Source organism: Amblyraja radiata, chromosome 22, assembly GCF_010909765.2.
Source record: "Amblyraja radiata isolate CabotCenter1 chromosome 22, sAmbRad1.1.pri, whole genome shotgun sequence".
NCBI classification, from domain to species: Eukaryota; Metazoa; Chordata; class Chondrichthyes; order Rajiformes; family Rajidae; genus Amblyraja; species Amblyraja radiata.
In genome coordinates, this window is record NC_045977.1 from 37,790,724 (window position 1) to 37,807,242 (window position 16,519).

The 16,519-nt window shown below is 46.6% G+C and overlaps 1 protein-coding gene across 2 annotated transcripts; it reads left to right on the forward strand.

The window, feature by feature from the left end:
- Positions 1-1,212: 1,212 nt before the first annotated feature.
- cpsf4 (cleavage and polyadenylation specific factor 4) lies at positions 1,213-16,119 on the forward strand. 2 transcript variants are annotated; one of them, XM_033041088.1, is made up of 8 exons: positions 1,213-1,410; positions 3,881-3,931; positions 5,104-5,256; positions 7,453-7,548; positions 8,432-8,525; positions 9,739-9,814; positions 11,742-11,918; positions 14,988-16,119. In XM_033041088.1, exons 1-8 carry the CDS (start codon positions 1,308-1,310, stop codon positions 15,054-15,056), a joined length of 819 nt encoding a protein of 272 aa, XP_032896979.1. In that variant the 5' UTR covers positions 1,213-1,307; the 3' UTR covers positions 15,057-16,119. The 2 variants fall into 2 exon arrangements, with proteins under 2 accessions (XP_032896979.1, XP_032896980.1); XM_033041089.1 differs by having other exon boundaries at positions 1,215-1,410; positions 11,745-11,918.
- Positions 16,120-16,519: the final 400 nt, after the last annotated feature.

Sequence of the window (16,519 nt, forward strand, 5' to 3'; positions counted from 1 at the left end):
ATATCCTTTATAAGTAAACACTCAACGAACAGCAGCAACCGATACAATAATGTAAGAAAAGTTATCTTACATGGAACAAATTGTTCTTAAGTACACTTTCATTCATATGGACATCTCTTCCACGATTAGTTAACTCCCAGAACACATCTCTGAAACCCTCTGAGGGATTTGAAGCGTTGTTCCCATAAATTATACATTATTGCTCCCAATATCTTCTATACCTTCTGTAACATGGCTTGCACTATTCTGTCTGTTAAAATCACTACCATATATAAATGGAGAAAACATTTACTGAGCATTTACAATGTAGTCTGCATTGCGTTTTAATAAATAAATATAGTTAATCTATTTTAAATGTTCTGAGTCCCTTTGACCTTCTCCAGCAGTGTGTTTTTTTGTAAACCAGGATTTTCAGTTCTTTATATCTACCAAAACGTGGCCTGCATTTTTCCCTCCATAGATGCTACTTCACCTGTTAAGATGCACTTTACGTTTTAGGAATGTCCATTCCTTCTGCAGTTGCAGCCTGTCTCGCTGACTTACTCCAGCACTTTGTGTGTTTTGCTCAAGATTCTAGCATCTGCAGTTTCTCGCACACACAAGGTCCATCTACAGTTACTTGGAGTCACAACTTTCATCTGCAGATCGTTTGGAATCACAAGGATTTCCTTGTAGACAGACAGTCTATCTGAGGATCCTTGGAGTCACAAGGTTCACCTGCAGTCACAACTTTCATCTGCAGATCCTTGGAGACACAAAGTCCCTCTGAGGATCCTTGAAGACACATGGTCCATCTGAGGATCATTGGAGACACAAGATCCATCTGAAGATCCATCTGAGGATCCTTGAAGACACATGGTCCATCTGAAGATCATTGGAGACACAAGATCCATCTGAAGATCCATCTGCGGATCCTTGAAGACACATGGTCCATCTGAGGATTATTGGAGACACAAGATCCATCTGAAGATCCATCTGAGGATCCTTGAAGACACATGGTCCATCTGAAGATCCTTGGAGACACAAGGTCCATGTGAGGATCCTTGGAGTAAGAAGGTTCGCTTGGAGAGACACAAGGTCCATCTGTAGTTCTTTGTGTCTGCTCCACCACTTTGTGGACAGGTGTTGCTGGAGGCGGGGGAGGCCTCCGCGGCGGCAGGGGGCGCTGTGGGGGTGAAGGGTCGGCGCGGCGGCGGCGGCGGCGTTGCCTGGAGCGGGGAGGCGGCGAGTGGAGGCCGGAGTCTGGGGTCTGGGCCGGGGCGGGAGCGGGAGCGGGAGCGGGCGGAGAGGAGCTGGTCGGCGCCAAGATGCAGGAACTCATCTCCAATGTGGAGCACATCAGGTTCGAGCTGGAGATGGCGGTGGAGCAGCAACTGGGCGCGCAGCCGCTGCCCTTCCCCGGCATGGACAGTGAGTAGCGGCCTGGACTGGGGACTCACTCATACTCGCCCCCTGAACCCCCCCCCTCATTCACCCCCCCCCTCTCCATCACCTCTAAACCCCCCTCACCCCCCACTCTCCCACTCTCCCTCCCCCCCCCAATCTCACTTCCCCACACAATCTCCCTCCCCCTCTTCCTCACACCCCCTCCTCCTCACCCCCCCTCATTCACCCCTTAAACCCCCCCTCCCCCTCTCCATCACCCCCCCTCTCCTTCACTCCTAAACCCCCCTCTCCCTCCCCTCTCCTTCACCCCTAAACCCCCCTCACCCCCCCTCTCCATCACCCCCTAAACCCCCCACCCCCTCTCCATCACCCCTAAACCCCCCACCCCCTCTCCATCACCCCTAAACCCCACTCTCCCTCTCCCCTCCCACTCTCCCTCCCCCCCAATCTCACTTCCCCACACAATCTCCCTCCCCCTCTTCCTCACACCCCTCCTCCTCACCCCCCCCCTCATTCACCCCCTAAACCCCCCCTCCCCCTCTCCACCCCCCCTTTCCATCACCCCCCCTCTCCTCCCCCCCTCCTTCACACCCCCCCATCTCCTTCACACCCCCTCTCCATCTCCCTTCCCCCCACTCTCCCTTCCCCCCACTCTCCCTCCCCCCCCCCTCTTCCTCACCCCCATTCTCCCTCACCCCCTATACTACCCCTCCTTCCAAAATGATGAGAGGCAGAGTTGGAGTGCCAGTAACTTTTTCATAGATTAGAAATGTCAAAGGCTTGAGGGCACAGCTTAAGGATGACAGGGGCAACATTTAATGGAGCTTTTACCTCCACAGGTGGTGATTTCCCAGAATGTGATGCCGAGGGTGGTGGTGAAGGCAAATATGAGAGTGCCATTTAAGATCAGGTCAGGTTGGGGGATGTTCCCCCTCCACGGGTCCCATGTAATCCCGTGCTACCTGCTCCATGGTCGGATAGTCAGCCAGCTGCTCCATTGTTTTTCACTGTTGTGGTGGCCTGTTTTTCTTATTGGGAAACACGAATGGGGTGTGTGTAGGAAGGAACGGCAGATGCTGGTTTAAACTGAAGATAGACACAAAATGCTGAACTCAGCAGGACAGGCAGCATCTCTGGAGAGAAGGGAAGGGTGATGTTTTGGGTCGAGACCCTTCTTCAGACTGAGAGTCAGGGGAGGGGAAGATACAGAGATAAGGAAATAGTCTGTCCAAAAACAATTCATTTCAAACTCCTGGACCACCAGACTGGCTGGGAAGCTAATGGAATTGGGGCTCAACACCTCCCTGTGTGCCTGGGTCCTGGACTTTCTCACCGCCAGGCCCCAGGTAGTCAAGATGGGAGGGAATACATCGAAGTCCCTCGCCCTGAGCACAGGATCGCCCCAGGGTTGCGTCCTCAGCCCCCTATTGTACTCCCTGTACACACATGACTGTGTGGCTAGGTTCAGCTCCAACTCAATAATTAAGTTTGCTGATGACACTGTGGTGGTGGGCCTGATCTCGGACAACGACGAGAAGGCCTACCGGGAGGAGGTGGCTGATCTAGCACTCTGGTGCCAGGATAACAGCCTCCTCTTGAACATCAAAAAAACGAAGGAGCTGATCATGGACTTTAGGAGGGCACATCATCCGAGGACGTACACTCCATTGAGGATAAATGGGGATCCTGTGGATAGGGTGAGCTGTTTTAAATATCTGGGAGTCCACATCTCCGAGGATATGACATGGGCATCACACGCCTCAGCACTCGTGAGTAAGGCAAGGCAGCGCCTTTACCACCTCAGGCAATTGAGGAAATTCAGAGTGTCTCCGAGGATCCTCCAGTGCTTCTACTCAGCGGCGGTGGAAAGCATCTTGTCCGGGAATATTACCATCTGGTTTGGGAATTGCTCTGCCAAGGACAAGAAGGCTCTGCAGAGAGTAGTGCGTTCGGCCGAATGCACTATGGGAACTTCACTTGCCCCCCTGCAGGAACTATACATCAGGAGGTGCAACTCCAGAGCCAACAATATCCTGAGAGACCCCTTCCGCCCCTGCAACGGACTGTTCCAGCTGCTACGGTCAGGCAAACGCCTCCGTTGCCATGCGGTGAGAACGGAGAGGTTGAGAAGGAGTTTCTTCCCAGAGGCCATTCGGTCTGTAAACGCCTATCTCACCAGGGACTAACTATAATGAACGTTTTTCCTTCCATTATTTATTATGTAAAAGAATATGTGTGTTTATGATTGTGTTTATAGTTTGTTTGGTTGTTTGTCTTTTTGCACAAAAGTCCACGAGCATTGCCACTTTCATTTCACTGCACATCTCGTATGTGTATGTGACAAATAAACTTGACTTGACTTGGAATGGAAAATAACCAGCGTTTAGACAATTGTTTGAAGTATAAATGGCTCCATTCCTATGACTGGATAAGGGATTTAGAAAACGATTAAACATGTTTTTAAAATAGACACTTGTTACTTCTTTTTCCCCAGAGTCTGGTGCAGCAGTGTGCGAGTACTTTCTAAGGGCATCGTGTGGGAAAGGTAAGCAACTGTTGATTGGTTTGATTAGTTACTGTTGACACTAACCACCTAAGATTCTTTCATTGAACTTCTCCCGTATCTAATTATAATTGAAGACAAGCCATTCTCTGAGGAAGCAGGTTTGGTTTCCGATTGTGTTTTGTCCCCCACCACCTTCCATGGTCCTCCTCCTCCCTGCCTGTTTGTTTGTTTCATTCGATAATGGCAGAGGAAGATGTGAATTAATCACTTTGTATGGAGAGAAGAAGCACTTGGGTAATGTTTGTGCATCCACCTGACTTGGTGTTGATGGTCCAGTCGTGGCTCATCAAATAATCCTCTTGGCTAAATTATGGGACCGAGAGGAAAATACTGGGACCTATTTGCAGTTTTTATCATGGCAATGATGTCTTTCTCGACGCCGACCATGATAGGCATTACGGTGGGGACCATCGTCCTGGACTGAAAGTCAAAAACTGCAGACATTTTAATACAAATTGGAAAAAGCGGGGAAACTCTCATGGCACACTGGCATAGCAGTAGAGTTATTGCCTCACAGTGCCAGGGATCCGGGATCGATCCTGATTACAGGTGCTTGTCTGTACGGAGTTTGGACGTTCTCCTAGTGACCAGGCGTGGGTTTTCTCTGAGATCTCCGGTTTCCCCTCACACTCCGAAGATGTACAGGTTTGTAGGTTAATAGGCTTGGTATAAATGTAAATCGTCCCTAGTGTGTGTAGGATAGTGCTATGTGCGGGGATCGCTGGTCGGCACGTACTCGGTGGGCTGAGGGCCCTGTTTCCGCGCTGCATCTCTAAACAAAACTAAGATTTGAGCAGAATCCATGGGAAGAGAAACGGCTCATGCTTTAGGTCAAAGATCCTTTGTTCTATTTATTTATCCCCCACCCTCCCTGTATTAAGTTGTAGAGAAATGGGAGAGAGGTGGACAGAACAAAGGGAGTGGCACTGGTGGGGTAAGACAAGGGGATGATGTGCTGGTGATCTGGTTAATGGGAAAGTAAGGTCGGGGAAAACATTGCCCGTTTGTTCCTAAAAGTTATGAAATTATGATAATTAGAGAATGAGAACATAGAGGAATACTGCAAAATGCAGTGCTGCCGGTCGGACTGTGTTAAAGGAAAGAGGAAAAGCTGATCTCGGTGACTGAATCGGTCTTATTTTCCTGTGCAGGTGGAATGTGCCCGTTTCGCCACATCAGTGGTGAGAAGACGGTCGTGTGTAAACACTGGCTGCGGGGGCTTTGCAAGAAAGGAGATCAGTGTGAATTCTTGCACGAGTACGATATGACCAAGATGCCGGAGTGCTATTTCTATTCCAAGTTTGGTGAGCTCTGTTCACTCTGGTTGCAATTTCCAAACTAACTGCCTTAGCATGTTGGGCGGCATGGCAGCGCAACGGTAGAGTTGCTGCCTTGCAGCGCCAGAGATCCGTGTTCGATCTGACTATGGGTGCTGTCTGTACGGAGTTTGCACGTTCTCCCTGTGACCGTGTGGATTTTCTCTGTGTGCTCCTATCTCCACCCACATTCCAAAGACGTGCAGGTTTGTAGGTTAATTGGGTTTGATAAAACTGTAAATTTCCTTTGTGTGTAGGATAGAGCTAGTGTACGCGGATCACTGGTTGGCGTGGACTTGAAGGGCCTGTTTCCGTGCTGTATCTCTAAACTAAACTAAGCATTAGAACTTGGGACAGAATGTGCGTGAAAGAACTGCAGATGCTGGTTTAAATCGAAGGTAGACACAAAATGTTGGAGTAACTCAGCGGGTCAGACAGCATCTCTGGAGAGAAGGAATGGGTGACGTTTCGGGTCGAGACCCTTCTTCAGACTGATGTCAGGGGAGGGAGTTGGACAAAGATAGGTTGGAGGAGATGCAAGTGAACCTCTGCCTCGCCTGGAAAGACTGTTTGGGTCCTTGGATGGAGACCAAGGGGGGAGGTAAAGGGACAGGTGTTGCATCTCCTGCGGTTGCAGGGGAAACTACCTGAGGAAGGGGTGGCTTGGGTGAGAAGGGACGAGTTGACCAGGGAGTTTCGGAGGGACAGAATGTTGTCTTTGTGACTTCAAATTTGTAATGCATCACAATTGTGGGTAGTACAGCCATAACAAGATTTTACTTTCAATTATCTGGTGATTTAAAAAAAAAAAACTTTATAGAGTTAGTTCCACTAGAAAATGTTCTGTATTGAGTCTCCAGAGACTACAGATGCTGGAATCTGGAGCAAAAATTGATCTGCTGAAGGAACACAGCAGGTTGGACAACATCTGTGCGAGGGAAATGAACCATCAACGTGTTGGGTCAAAACCATTCATCTGGACTAAAGAATGGAGGAGAGATAGTCCCCGCTTGAAGATGGACACAAAAAGCTGGAGTAACTCAGTGGGTCTGGCAGCATAAGGTCATATGGTCATGTGATAGGAGTAGAATTAGGCTATTCAACCCATCAAATCCACTCCGCCATTCAATCATGGCTGATGTATCACTCTTTCCTAATCCCATTCTCCTGCCTTCTCCCCATAACCTCTGACATCTGATAACCTCTGGCATCTCGGGAGAAAAGGAATCGGTGACGTTTGGGGTCGAGACCCTTCATCAGTCCCACTTGACTCCATTAACCAATCCATCCCTCCTCACCTGGATTCACCTATTGTATGCCAGCTCTTGCCTCACCCCCTCGCCTCTTTATACTGGTTATCTCCCTTGTGGTCCTTCGGTCCAGAGAGACGGTCTGAAACGTCAACTGTCCATTCCCTCCACGTATTCTGCCTGACCCACTGAGATCCTCTGCCGGTTTTGTTTCTGTCCTTTTGTGTCTGGGCAGTGTGGTGCTCTTTGCTGGGAGCTGGGGTGAGCTGACGGGTCAGTCGTGAGTTTGTGTGAGCATCTGCCACCGATCGATGGTTTCCAAAACATGCCCTGTTTCAGAAGATGATCACGTATGTATTCTCAGTCCCTAGTCCACGTGTGCATTCAGCTTGAGTGCATGCCCCTGCTGCTTTGAATGGGCTGAGGTTAGGATCTGAAAATGCTGCTTGCAAAACCCCTGTGTTTGATTCCTTCACCGTCACCCATCTTCTCTGGTAGAAATCCTCAGATGTGGATATGGCTTCAGAGCAAATTCCTTTCCAGAGAGTTAGATTGCAGTCAGAATGATCAGTTCAGATGAAATGTTGGAACAAGGAAAAAGGTTCCTGAATCAGTTGGAGGAAGTGGGTTTTGGGATATTGTGTTCATTGCCACAGACGGCTGTGGAGGCAAAGTCATTGGGTGTTTTTAAGGCGGACATTGACAGATACTTGATTGGTAAGAGTGTCGGGTTATGGGGAGAAGGCAGGAGAATGGGGTTGAGAGGGAAAGATAGATCAGCCATGATTGAATACCGGAGTAGACTCAATGGGTCAAATGGCCTTCTTCTGCTCCTATGACATGAACTTATGAAATAATCTAAGCAAGTCCTAAATATTATTGCTTTCCTTACTTTCTCCTTATGGTCAGTTAATTAGTTTTTTTTCTTCTGTAGGAGAATGTAGTAACAAGGAATGTCCATTTCTGCATATCGATCCTGAGTCCAAAATCAAAGACTGTCCTTGGTACGACCGAGGGTTTTGTAAACATGGTAAGTGTTACACACTCTGAACAAGTAACGTGGTTGAATTAAATGGATGGATGCAGTCAAGTAGTTTGGTCATGTTGGGGATATGAGAACGTGTCCCTTTGCTTCACTCTCAGCCGGGGCATTTGTGTGGCTGAGGCTGAGGGAGTGGAACAGAATATCCTTGTGAAAGGGAAGCAATACTTTCTCTCCCTCTTCCATTCTAGTGGATTGCCCAAATGTCAATCTTCACAGGCGAACCGGCTGAGCTTTGAGCTGTTGACCCATGATTGTCAGACTGACATTGTTTTAAGATAAAGACACAAAGTGCTGGAGTAACTCGGTGGATCTGGGACATTTTATAAATATTCGTTATCAGTCTGAGTTACCATTAGAAACCTACTTTTTAATCATAATAAAAATATTGTCATACAGTGTGGAAAAAGGCCCAGCTTGCCCACGCCGACCAACATGCCCCATCTATACTAATCCCACCTGCCTGCGCTTGGTCCATATCCCTCTCAACCCATCTTATCCATGTACCCGTCCAAATGTCTCTTAAATATTAATATGTTTAAGAAGGAACTGCAGATGCTGGAAAATCGAAGGTAGACAAAAATGCTGGAGAAACTCAGCGGGTGAGGCAGCATCTATGGACAGAAGAAATAGGCGACGTTTCGGGTCAAGACCCTTCGTCAGACGGAATTTCTTCAGATAGTTTCTCCAGCATTTTTGTCTACCTTAAATATTAATACCTGCTTTATACCACGTGTGCATTGTTTTTCACCTGACCATTTGTGACCCGGCGTTGGCAGAGTCCTTTTGTGTTGTACGTGCCCGAAACGGGAGGGTGTTTGTTGATGAATTATAACTTTAGATTGCTGAACTGAGTCCTATCTTGTTGCAGGCCCTCTGTGCAGGCATCGGCACACTCGGCGAGTCATCTGTGTCAACTATCTGGTAGGGTTCTGTCTCGAAGGCCCCTACTGTAAATTCATGCAGTAAGTATACGGCAACTCGGGAGCATGCCATTCAATCATGAAAATCACGCGCGCTGGAAATCTGTAAATCAAACTGCTGAATACGCAGAGGATCAGGCGGCATCTGGGAAGAGAAACCGAGTTGGCGTTTCAGGTTGTAGACCCTTCGACAGAATTGGGAATTTTTTTTTTTTTTGTTAAATCAGTTGTAAATTGCAGGGAAGGTGAGGTGATGATGATCCAACATCATCATCGGTTGGGATGAAGGGAATGTCTCTGAGATGGGAGGTAGACAAAAGTGCTGGAGAAACTCAGCGGGTGCAGCAGCATCTATGGAGCGAAGGAAATAGGCAACGTTTCGGGCCGAAACCCTCTTTCGGCATCAGTGGCTGATGCCTTATACAATAACTTAATGTGCTGCATAACTTGATGTTTGTGCCATGTCTGGTACAATTTTAATGGACTGAAATGTTCATTCACCATTTTTAAAACCATATTCAAAAAGTGTACAATATATTCCAAGTTCGTCCATCGATTTCTGATGTAATAACGCATGATTTTATTTAATAGTCATGTACTAGAATTTATTGCAAAACTAAGCATCCTAGTAGGCTGATGGTGTATCAAATAGCGGTTTTCCAATGTAAAGGCTTTTAATAGGGTTGTCACTTCCCCTTATGGAGTGCTCCAGAACTGAGAAACACAACCTTAAAGGTAAGGTTGGAATAATTCTACAAATGGTAGAAGTTATCTATAACTCTTCAGTTTAGATTATTGTCACATGTACCAAGGTACAGGGAAAAGCTTTTTGCAGCGTGCTAACCAGTCAGCAGAAAGACAATACATGATTACAATCAATCGATTTACAGTGTATAGATACATGATAAGGGAATAACGTTGAGTGCAAGGTAAAGCCAGCAAAGTCCGATCAAGCATAGTCCGAGGGTCACCAATGTGGTAGATAGCAGTTCAGCACTGCTCTCTGGTTGTGGTAGGATGGTTCAGTTGCCTGATAACAGTTGGGAAGAAACTGTCCCTAAATCTTGAGGTGTGCGTTTTCACACTTCTATGCCTTTTGCCTGTGAGCCTGTGAATGATTTAAATTTGCAGCACAGAAGTCGGGAAATACAGGAGAGTTTAAAGGGTGAGCTGATTCCTTGCACTCTTTGGCTGACTGTAAATGTTACTCTGAAGGTTTGTGTTCTAACACACTGTGATTTATTCCCTCCACCAGCCCTCGGTTTGAGCTACCAATGGGTACCGGTGTTGAGCAGCCTCCACTGCAGCAACAGCAGCAGGTTCTACAGAAGGTGCGGATGGAATCCAGACTTTTATTTCTCCAAAATCTTTAATCCGTTTACAAATGCAATGGTTTTTGGAATGCAAATGCAATGCTAGCATTTATTTCGCGGGGACCAGATTGTTAAAACAGGGATGCATGTTGCATGTCCGTGTCCAATGGAGATCCATTGTGAGCAGTTTTGGGCCCCATATCTGAAGAGGGGTGTTCTGGTGTTGGGGAGGGTCCAGAGGAGGTTTATGAGAATTATCCCAGAAATGATTGGGTTAATATATGCCGAGCATTTGACGGCACTGGGTCTGTGCTCGCTGGAGTTTAGAATGATGAGGGGGGACCTCATTGAAACTTACCGAATAGTGAAAGGCCTGGATAGTGTGGATGTGGAGAGGATGTTTCCACTGGTGGGAGAGTCGAAAACAAGAGTCCATAGCCTCGGAATAAAGGGACGTAGCTTTAGAACGGAGATGAGGAATTTCTTTCGTCAGAGGGTGGTGGATTTGTGGAATTCATTTCCACCATAAGGCAGTGGAGGCCAAGTCAATGGATATTTTTAAGGCAGAGATTGATAGATCCTTGATTAGTAAGGGTGCCAGGGGTAATGGGGAGAAGGCATGGAGAATGGGGTTGAGAGGGAAAGATAGATCAGCCATGATTAAATGGCGGAGTAGACTTGATGGGCCAAATGGCCTAATTCTGCTCTTATAACTTTTTTTACAATCTATCTCACTCCCTTTTGCTTAATGCATCGTGTTATTATTTGCCCTGGGCTCAGACAAAGTGACTGTATCTATTCAACTTCCCTTGTCTGTAAGAAAATGTGCTTCACCTGGCCCAAGAATATTTCTTTACCCACCGTTATCCATGTTAGTCCCCTGGGTTGTATCAGCATCTTGTCAGGACAGTAGTGGGTACTCTCCAGTACAGTTCCAAGTTCCAGTTGGGATCCCGATTTGTGTGCAGTTGGGCTTTTAAGTGGGCCAGAAATAACTGTAAGATGGAAAGTAAAAAGGTGGCCAAGATTTCTGCTATGAGCTGCTGCCTAGTAATTGTTTAGTTTTAAAACATCAAGGGACCCCTGCATAGACACACATGAAGAATGGTAGATTCTTGTCATGTTAAGGGTGGATGTATAGTTGATGGATGGGGTCATCCATGTTGTCATGTTAGGGATGAATGGGTGTTTACTTTTTGAATCTCAACACCAGCATCATATTAATGCGTGAAGCAGGGATTTGTTGGAGGGAGACTACCCGGCCAATTTATACAGAAATCCCAGTGTCTACCGAACCACACTCTAATAAAAGCTTGTCTGTTTTCTGGGTGAGATGGGGGGAGTATAGCACTAGGGTGGAACTGCTGTCTCGTGGCACTAGCGCCCTAGGTTCGATCCTGACCTCGGGTGCCGTCTGTGTGGAGTTTGCACGTTCTCCCCGTGACTGCGTGGGTTTCCTCTGGGTGCTCCGGTTTCCTCCCACAACCCAAAGAAGTGCAGGTTTGTAGGTTAATTGCCCTCTGTGAATTGCCCCCAGTGTGTAGGGAGTGGATGAGAAGGTGGGATAACATGGAACTAGTGTGAACGGGTGATCAACAATCCGGCTGGACTCAGTGGGCCGAAGGGCCTGTTTCCATGTTGCATCTCTAAACTAAACTAAAAATATCTATACTACTAAATTAGTAGTATACAGGTAATAGAGGTACAGGCAGGTGTCTTAAAGTGAGTTATGGGGGTGTCTTTTCACGACTTATCACGCTGTATTCTGAGGTTCATTGGATCGAGCTGTAATTCTGAGATTTGTCATGTGAGATTGGCTCGCCTTTTAACAATGAATTTGTTTGCAATGTGAAATACGGCGATGGTTTGATGCATTCACTATGAATTCAAATTTGAGTTTTGGAGCTGTCCTCTCAGTCTATGAGGTCTGTCTTTCTCTTCCCAGCAGAACATTAATCAGTTTCTGCAGCGATCCTCCTCCTTGGTGCAGATTACCAGCACAAACACCATTGTGGGGCCGCCGAAACCAGTGACGCAGCCTGGGGGAATGGTGCCACAATCGCAGTTTCAATCCACATCCAACCGAGGCCCCAGACCGTTGGAGCAAGTCACGTGCTACAAGGTGAGTGGGTCAATGTCATTGGGAAAAATGATTCCACGAATGATCAAACACTTGTCAGGTCAGGGGTTATGCAGGGCTGCCAAGTGGTACGTATTTTCCGTATTTTGCGATTAGAATATGGATGTACGGTTTTGTGTTGTTAAATACGGATTTTCAATACGGAGTTCAGTTCGGTCTGAAGAAGGGTCTCGACCAGAAACGTCACCCATTCCTTGTTCTCGCTGCCTGTCCCGCTCCAGGTTTAAACAGAACGCTGAAGTCTGAAGTCATCAGTCTGAAGATGGGTTTTGGCCCGAAACGTTGCCTATTTCCTTCGCTCCATAGATGCTGCTGCACCCGCTGAGTTTCTCCAGCATTTTTGTGTACCTTAAACAGAACGCTGTCAGTTTAATGCGTGGGAATGTAAATGAAGAGCTGTCGGCTATAGCGCTGTGGGTTCTAAAAATAGCGCTACCAGCTGGAGCGCTATGTGCTTTAAACATAGCGCTATGGGCTTTACACACAGCGCTATGGGCTTTACACACCACTATGGGCTTTACACACCACTATGGGCTTTACACACAGCGCTATGGGCTTTACACACCACTATGGGCTTTACACACATCGCTATGAGCTTTACACACACCGCTATGGGCTTTACACACACCGCTATGGGCTTTACACACAGCGCTATGGGCTTTACACACACCGCTATGGGCTTTACACACCACTATGGGCTTTACACACCGCTATGGGCTTTACACACCGCTATGGGCTTTACACACCGCTATGGGCTTTACACACCACTATGGGCTTTACACACCACTATGGGCTTTACACACCACTATGGGCTTTACACACCGCTATGGGCTTTACACACACCGCTATGGGCTTTACACACCACTATGGGCTTTACACACCGCTATGGGCTTTACACACACCGCTATGGGCTTTACACACACCGCTATGGGCTTTACACACAGCGCTATGGGCTTTACACACAGCGCTATGGGCTTTACACACAGCGCTATGGGCTTTACACACAGCGCTATGGGCTTTACACACCGCTATGGGCTTTACACACACCGCTATGGGCTTTACACACACCGCTATGGGCTTTACACGCACTGCTATGGGCTTTACACACACCGCTATGGGCTTTACACACAGCGCTATGGGCTTTACACACAGCGCTATGGCCACATCGCTTGGGTCACAGACTGTTCAGGAAAATTCTCGTATAACAATGAGTGTTTGGAATTCTCTTTCTCAGTGGTAGTTGAGCCTTTGATTATTTTTCAGGCAGTGGTAGAATTCTGGATAAGCCTAGTGGTGAAAGGTTACCAGTGGGATTGCAGTTACATTGGGATTGGCCTTGATTTTACAGAACGGTGGGTGGGCTCAAGGGGGAGAGAGGATGGGGTGGAGAGGAGGGAGAGGGAGAAGGAGGGAGGGAGAAGGAAGGAGGGAGGGAGAGAGGGAGGAAGGGAATAAGGGAGGGAGAAAAAAAGGATAGATGGAGGAAGAGAGAGGGTGGGTGGGAAGGAAAGGGGGGGGGAGGGAGGGAGAGAAAGAGGGAGGGGGATGGAGAGGGAGGGAGGGCGAAAGGGATGGAGGGAGGGAGAGAGGAAGGAGGGAGAGAGCGAGGGAGGGAGAGAGAGACTTCAAAATGGCTTCTACATCATCATCTGGTGCAAAAAGCAGGAAGCAGCCGTTCAAACAGCAGTATACAAAGAGATGGCAATAAATGCACTGTCAAGTAAGATGCGTAGAAGACGTCAATTGGTAGCAAAGTTATGCATTCTTGTACTCTTACATGGGTATGACTGCACATAAAAAACAACATATTTTTTCAGCAAAATGACACTACGTAAAAATAATGATTTCCTCAGCAAAATACTGATTTTCAGGTACTAGAATACTGAAATGCTACGACAAAACTTGGCAGCTCTGGTTATGGGGAGAAGGCAGGAGAATGGGGTTAGGAGGGAGTGATAGATCATCCATGATTGAATGGCGGAGAAGACTTGATGGGCCGAATGGCCTAATTCTGCTCCTATCACTGATGAACATGTCTGAGTTAGAAGTACGTTTTGAGTCTTTACACCACTTTCATATCGACATAAAACCATGTGGGGGATATGGTATGTAGCAAGGAACTGCATACAGTGCCCTCCATAATGTTTGGGACAAAGATCCATCATTTATTTATTTGCCTCTGTACTATACACAATTTGAGGTTTGTAATAGAAAAAAATCAAATGTGGCTAAAGTGCACATTGTCAGATTTTAATAAAGGCCATTTTTATACATTTTGGTTTCACCATGTAGAAATTACAGCAGTGTTTATACATCGTCCCCCCCATTTCAGGGCACCATAATGTTTGAGACACAGCAATATCATGTAAATGAAAGTAGTCATGTTTAGTATTATGGAGGGCACTGTAGGTTCACAGTGAGAGGGGAAAGATTTAATAGGAACCTGAGGGGAATCTTTTCCACACGTGTGGTGAGTATATGGAACAAGCTACCAGAGGAGGCAGGTACGATGACGTTTAAAAGACACTTAGACAGGTACAAGAAAGGGTTAGAGGGAAAAGTACTGATAGTTCATCCAATTTGAGTTGTTTTGTAACAGTTACGTACGTGATATACATTCAAATGGTTTTATTTCAAAGTACATTGTGGCATTGTATATTAGTACATTTTCCCCATGAAAAGATTTTAAATTTCAATGGGAAGTAGCTGTTTGGATTCTTCAATGACCATATAACCATATAACCATATACCAATTACAGCACGGAAACAGGCCATCTCGGCCCTACAAGTCCGTGCCGAACAATTTTTTTCCCTTAGTCCCACCTGCCTGCACTCATACCATAACCCATAATGAGTGCAAACTATTTTAGTTTATCCTAGCATGTTTACTTCAATACTTTCTTGACTCAGTTTTAATATTTTCATTTTGCTCTGATGAGAATCAGTCCAAATCTCTTGTCACATAAATGAGGTAGTGGTGAGTAATGAAAGCCCTTCTGTGATTCTATACTTATCCAAACCGTCTTGAACTGAATTATTTTTGTTTTGCAGTGCGGTGAAAAGGGGCATTATGCCAACCGATGTACCAAAGGACACTTGGCATTTCTTAGCGGTCAGTAATGAATTCACCGGTGAAAAGTACTTTGGGGGGGGGGGGTGGGGGGGCGGTACTCTCCAATTCAACTGGTGCCCCGGACGGAATGGACATTTTTTTTTCTCGGATGGGGTACGGAATTCAAAAGCTGAATTTGCCTTGTTTGTTTTCGTCCTTCCTTGCACACTGTGATACTTGCTACTGCTGAACCAGCCACCAGTTATAACTGGGGAAGGACTGCACTCTGAAGAATTGAGTCGCTGCAGAGAGCTCCTACCGCACCTCAGCCATACGTTATAATCTCCAAAAACTGCCCAACGAAGCAGATGGGCAGTGGATTCAAGTGAAACTGGGAGAGTCAAAAATACAAGTTCAGCAGATCACTAGAAGATACTATACACTGTGATATTCCTATCACAGTTTGTGCATGTTTTTTTGTTTTTTTAAATACCAGTTTTGAAGGTAGTTTTGAGGCTTCTTTCCCCCCCCGTCAGGAATCTGATCTGGGATTTTCTTCAAATTAGAAAGCTTTGTTAGTATGCCTCGCAGCCCGTGACACGTCAACATGGGATTCAGATTGAGTTTGGTGCAGAACCAGCTGCTATTGATGTCTTTCACATTGGCTCGGCTCTTGTCCCTGGGCAGAACCGTTGGACGTTGAGATGTCCTGATGAGATGCCTGGCCTGTGGGGGTGGTGGGGCAGCAGAACATTGGGTCACTCATTGTGCCTGCCATGGGTGGACTCCAAGCACTGGTTGTAAAGTGCAGAGCTCTAGCACTCTCTTCCACTCAGACAAACTCCCCTCACATCAATTACACACAAATCAGAAGAACATTCTGGCCTTGTATAAACAGATGCAAATAGCTGTTGAAATTGTGGATTGTGGATTACTTTTTGTCACATCGGGTTATTTTGTCAGGGTGCGCTATTAATTTGCCTATATGTTATCACATCTTATAGGAATAAAAGTTTTTAGTTTTGTGGCTGAAAAAAATGCAGTAAGAGTTGCTGAAATCTTAAAACTACAAATACCATATGACTGTAAAGGGTTCATTTTTATCCAATTTAATAAATATTTTTTAACAAACATCTTGCGCAGTTTCATTTATTTTCATTACAAATATATTTCTCTCAGCACTAGGCAAGAGAGTGAGGTTTTCCCTCTGCCCCCGACTCTCCACCCGAAATGTCACACATTCCTTCTCTCCAGAGATGCTGCCTGTCCCGCTGAGTTACTCCAGCATTTTGTGTCTATCTGAGGCTTTCCCCCCTGCAGGCCCAGCAGTGACTGATCCAAAAGCTGTGGTCCAGGTGAGAGGGCAAATGTTATCCCTGCCTACCAGCAGCGTTATAATAGGGGGGCAAGACAGCCCTTCTCAAAAAGGCCACTCCTGCTAGAACTTGAGGTTGTAGTCAAAGTGTGGGCTTTAATGTACATTGGGCTTCAGTAACTAGGGTGAGTCGGGACAAGTTAGTTTTCTCCATCT

Coding starts and splice junctions, on each gene's coding strand:
- cpsf4 (XM_033041088.1), top strand. CDS start 1,308: ATGCAGGAACTCATCTCCAATGTGGAGCACATCAGGTTCGAGCTGGAG. Junction 3,932..5,103: donor AAGGGCATCGTGTGGGAAAG/GTAAGCAACTGT, acceptor TTTCCTGTGCAG/GTGGAATGTGCCCGTTTCGC. Junction 8,526..9,738: donor CCCTACTGTAAATTCATGCA/GTAAGTATACGG, acceptor TCCCTCCACCAG/CCCTCGGTTTGAGCTACCAA.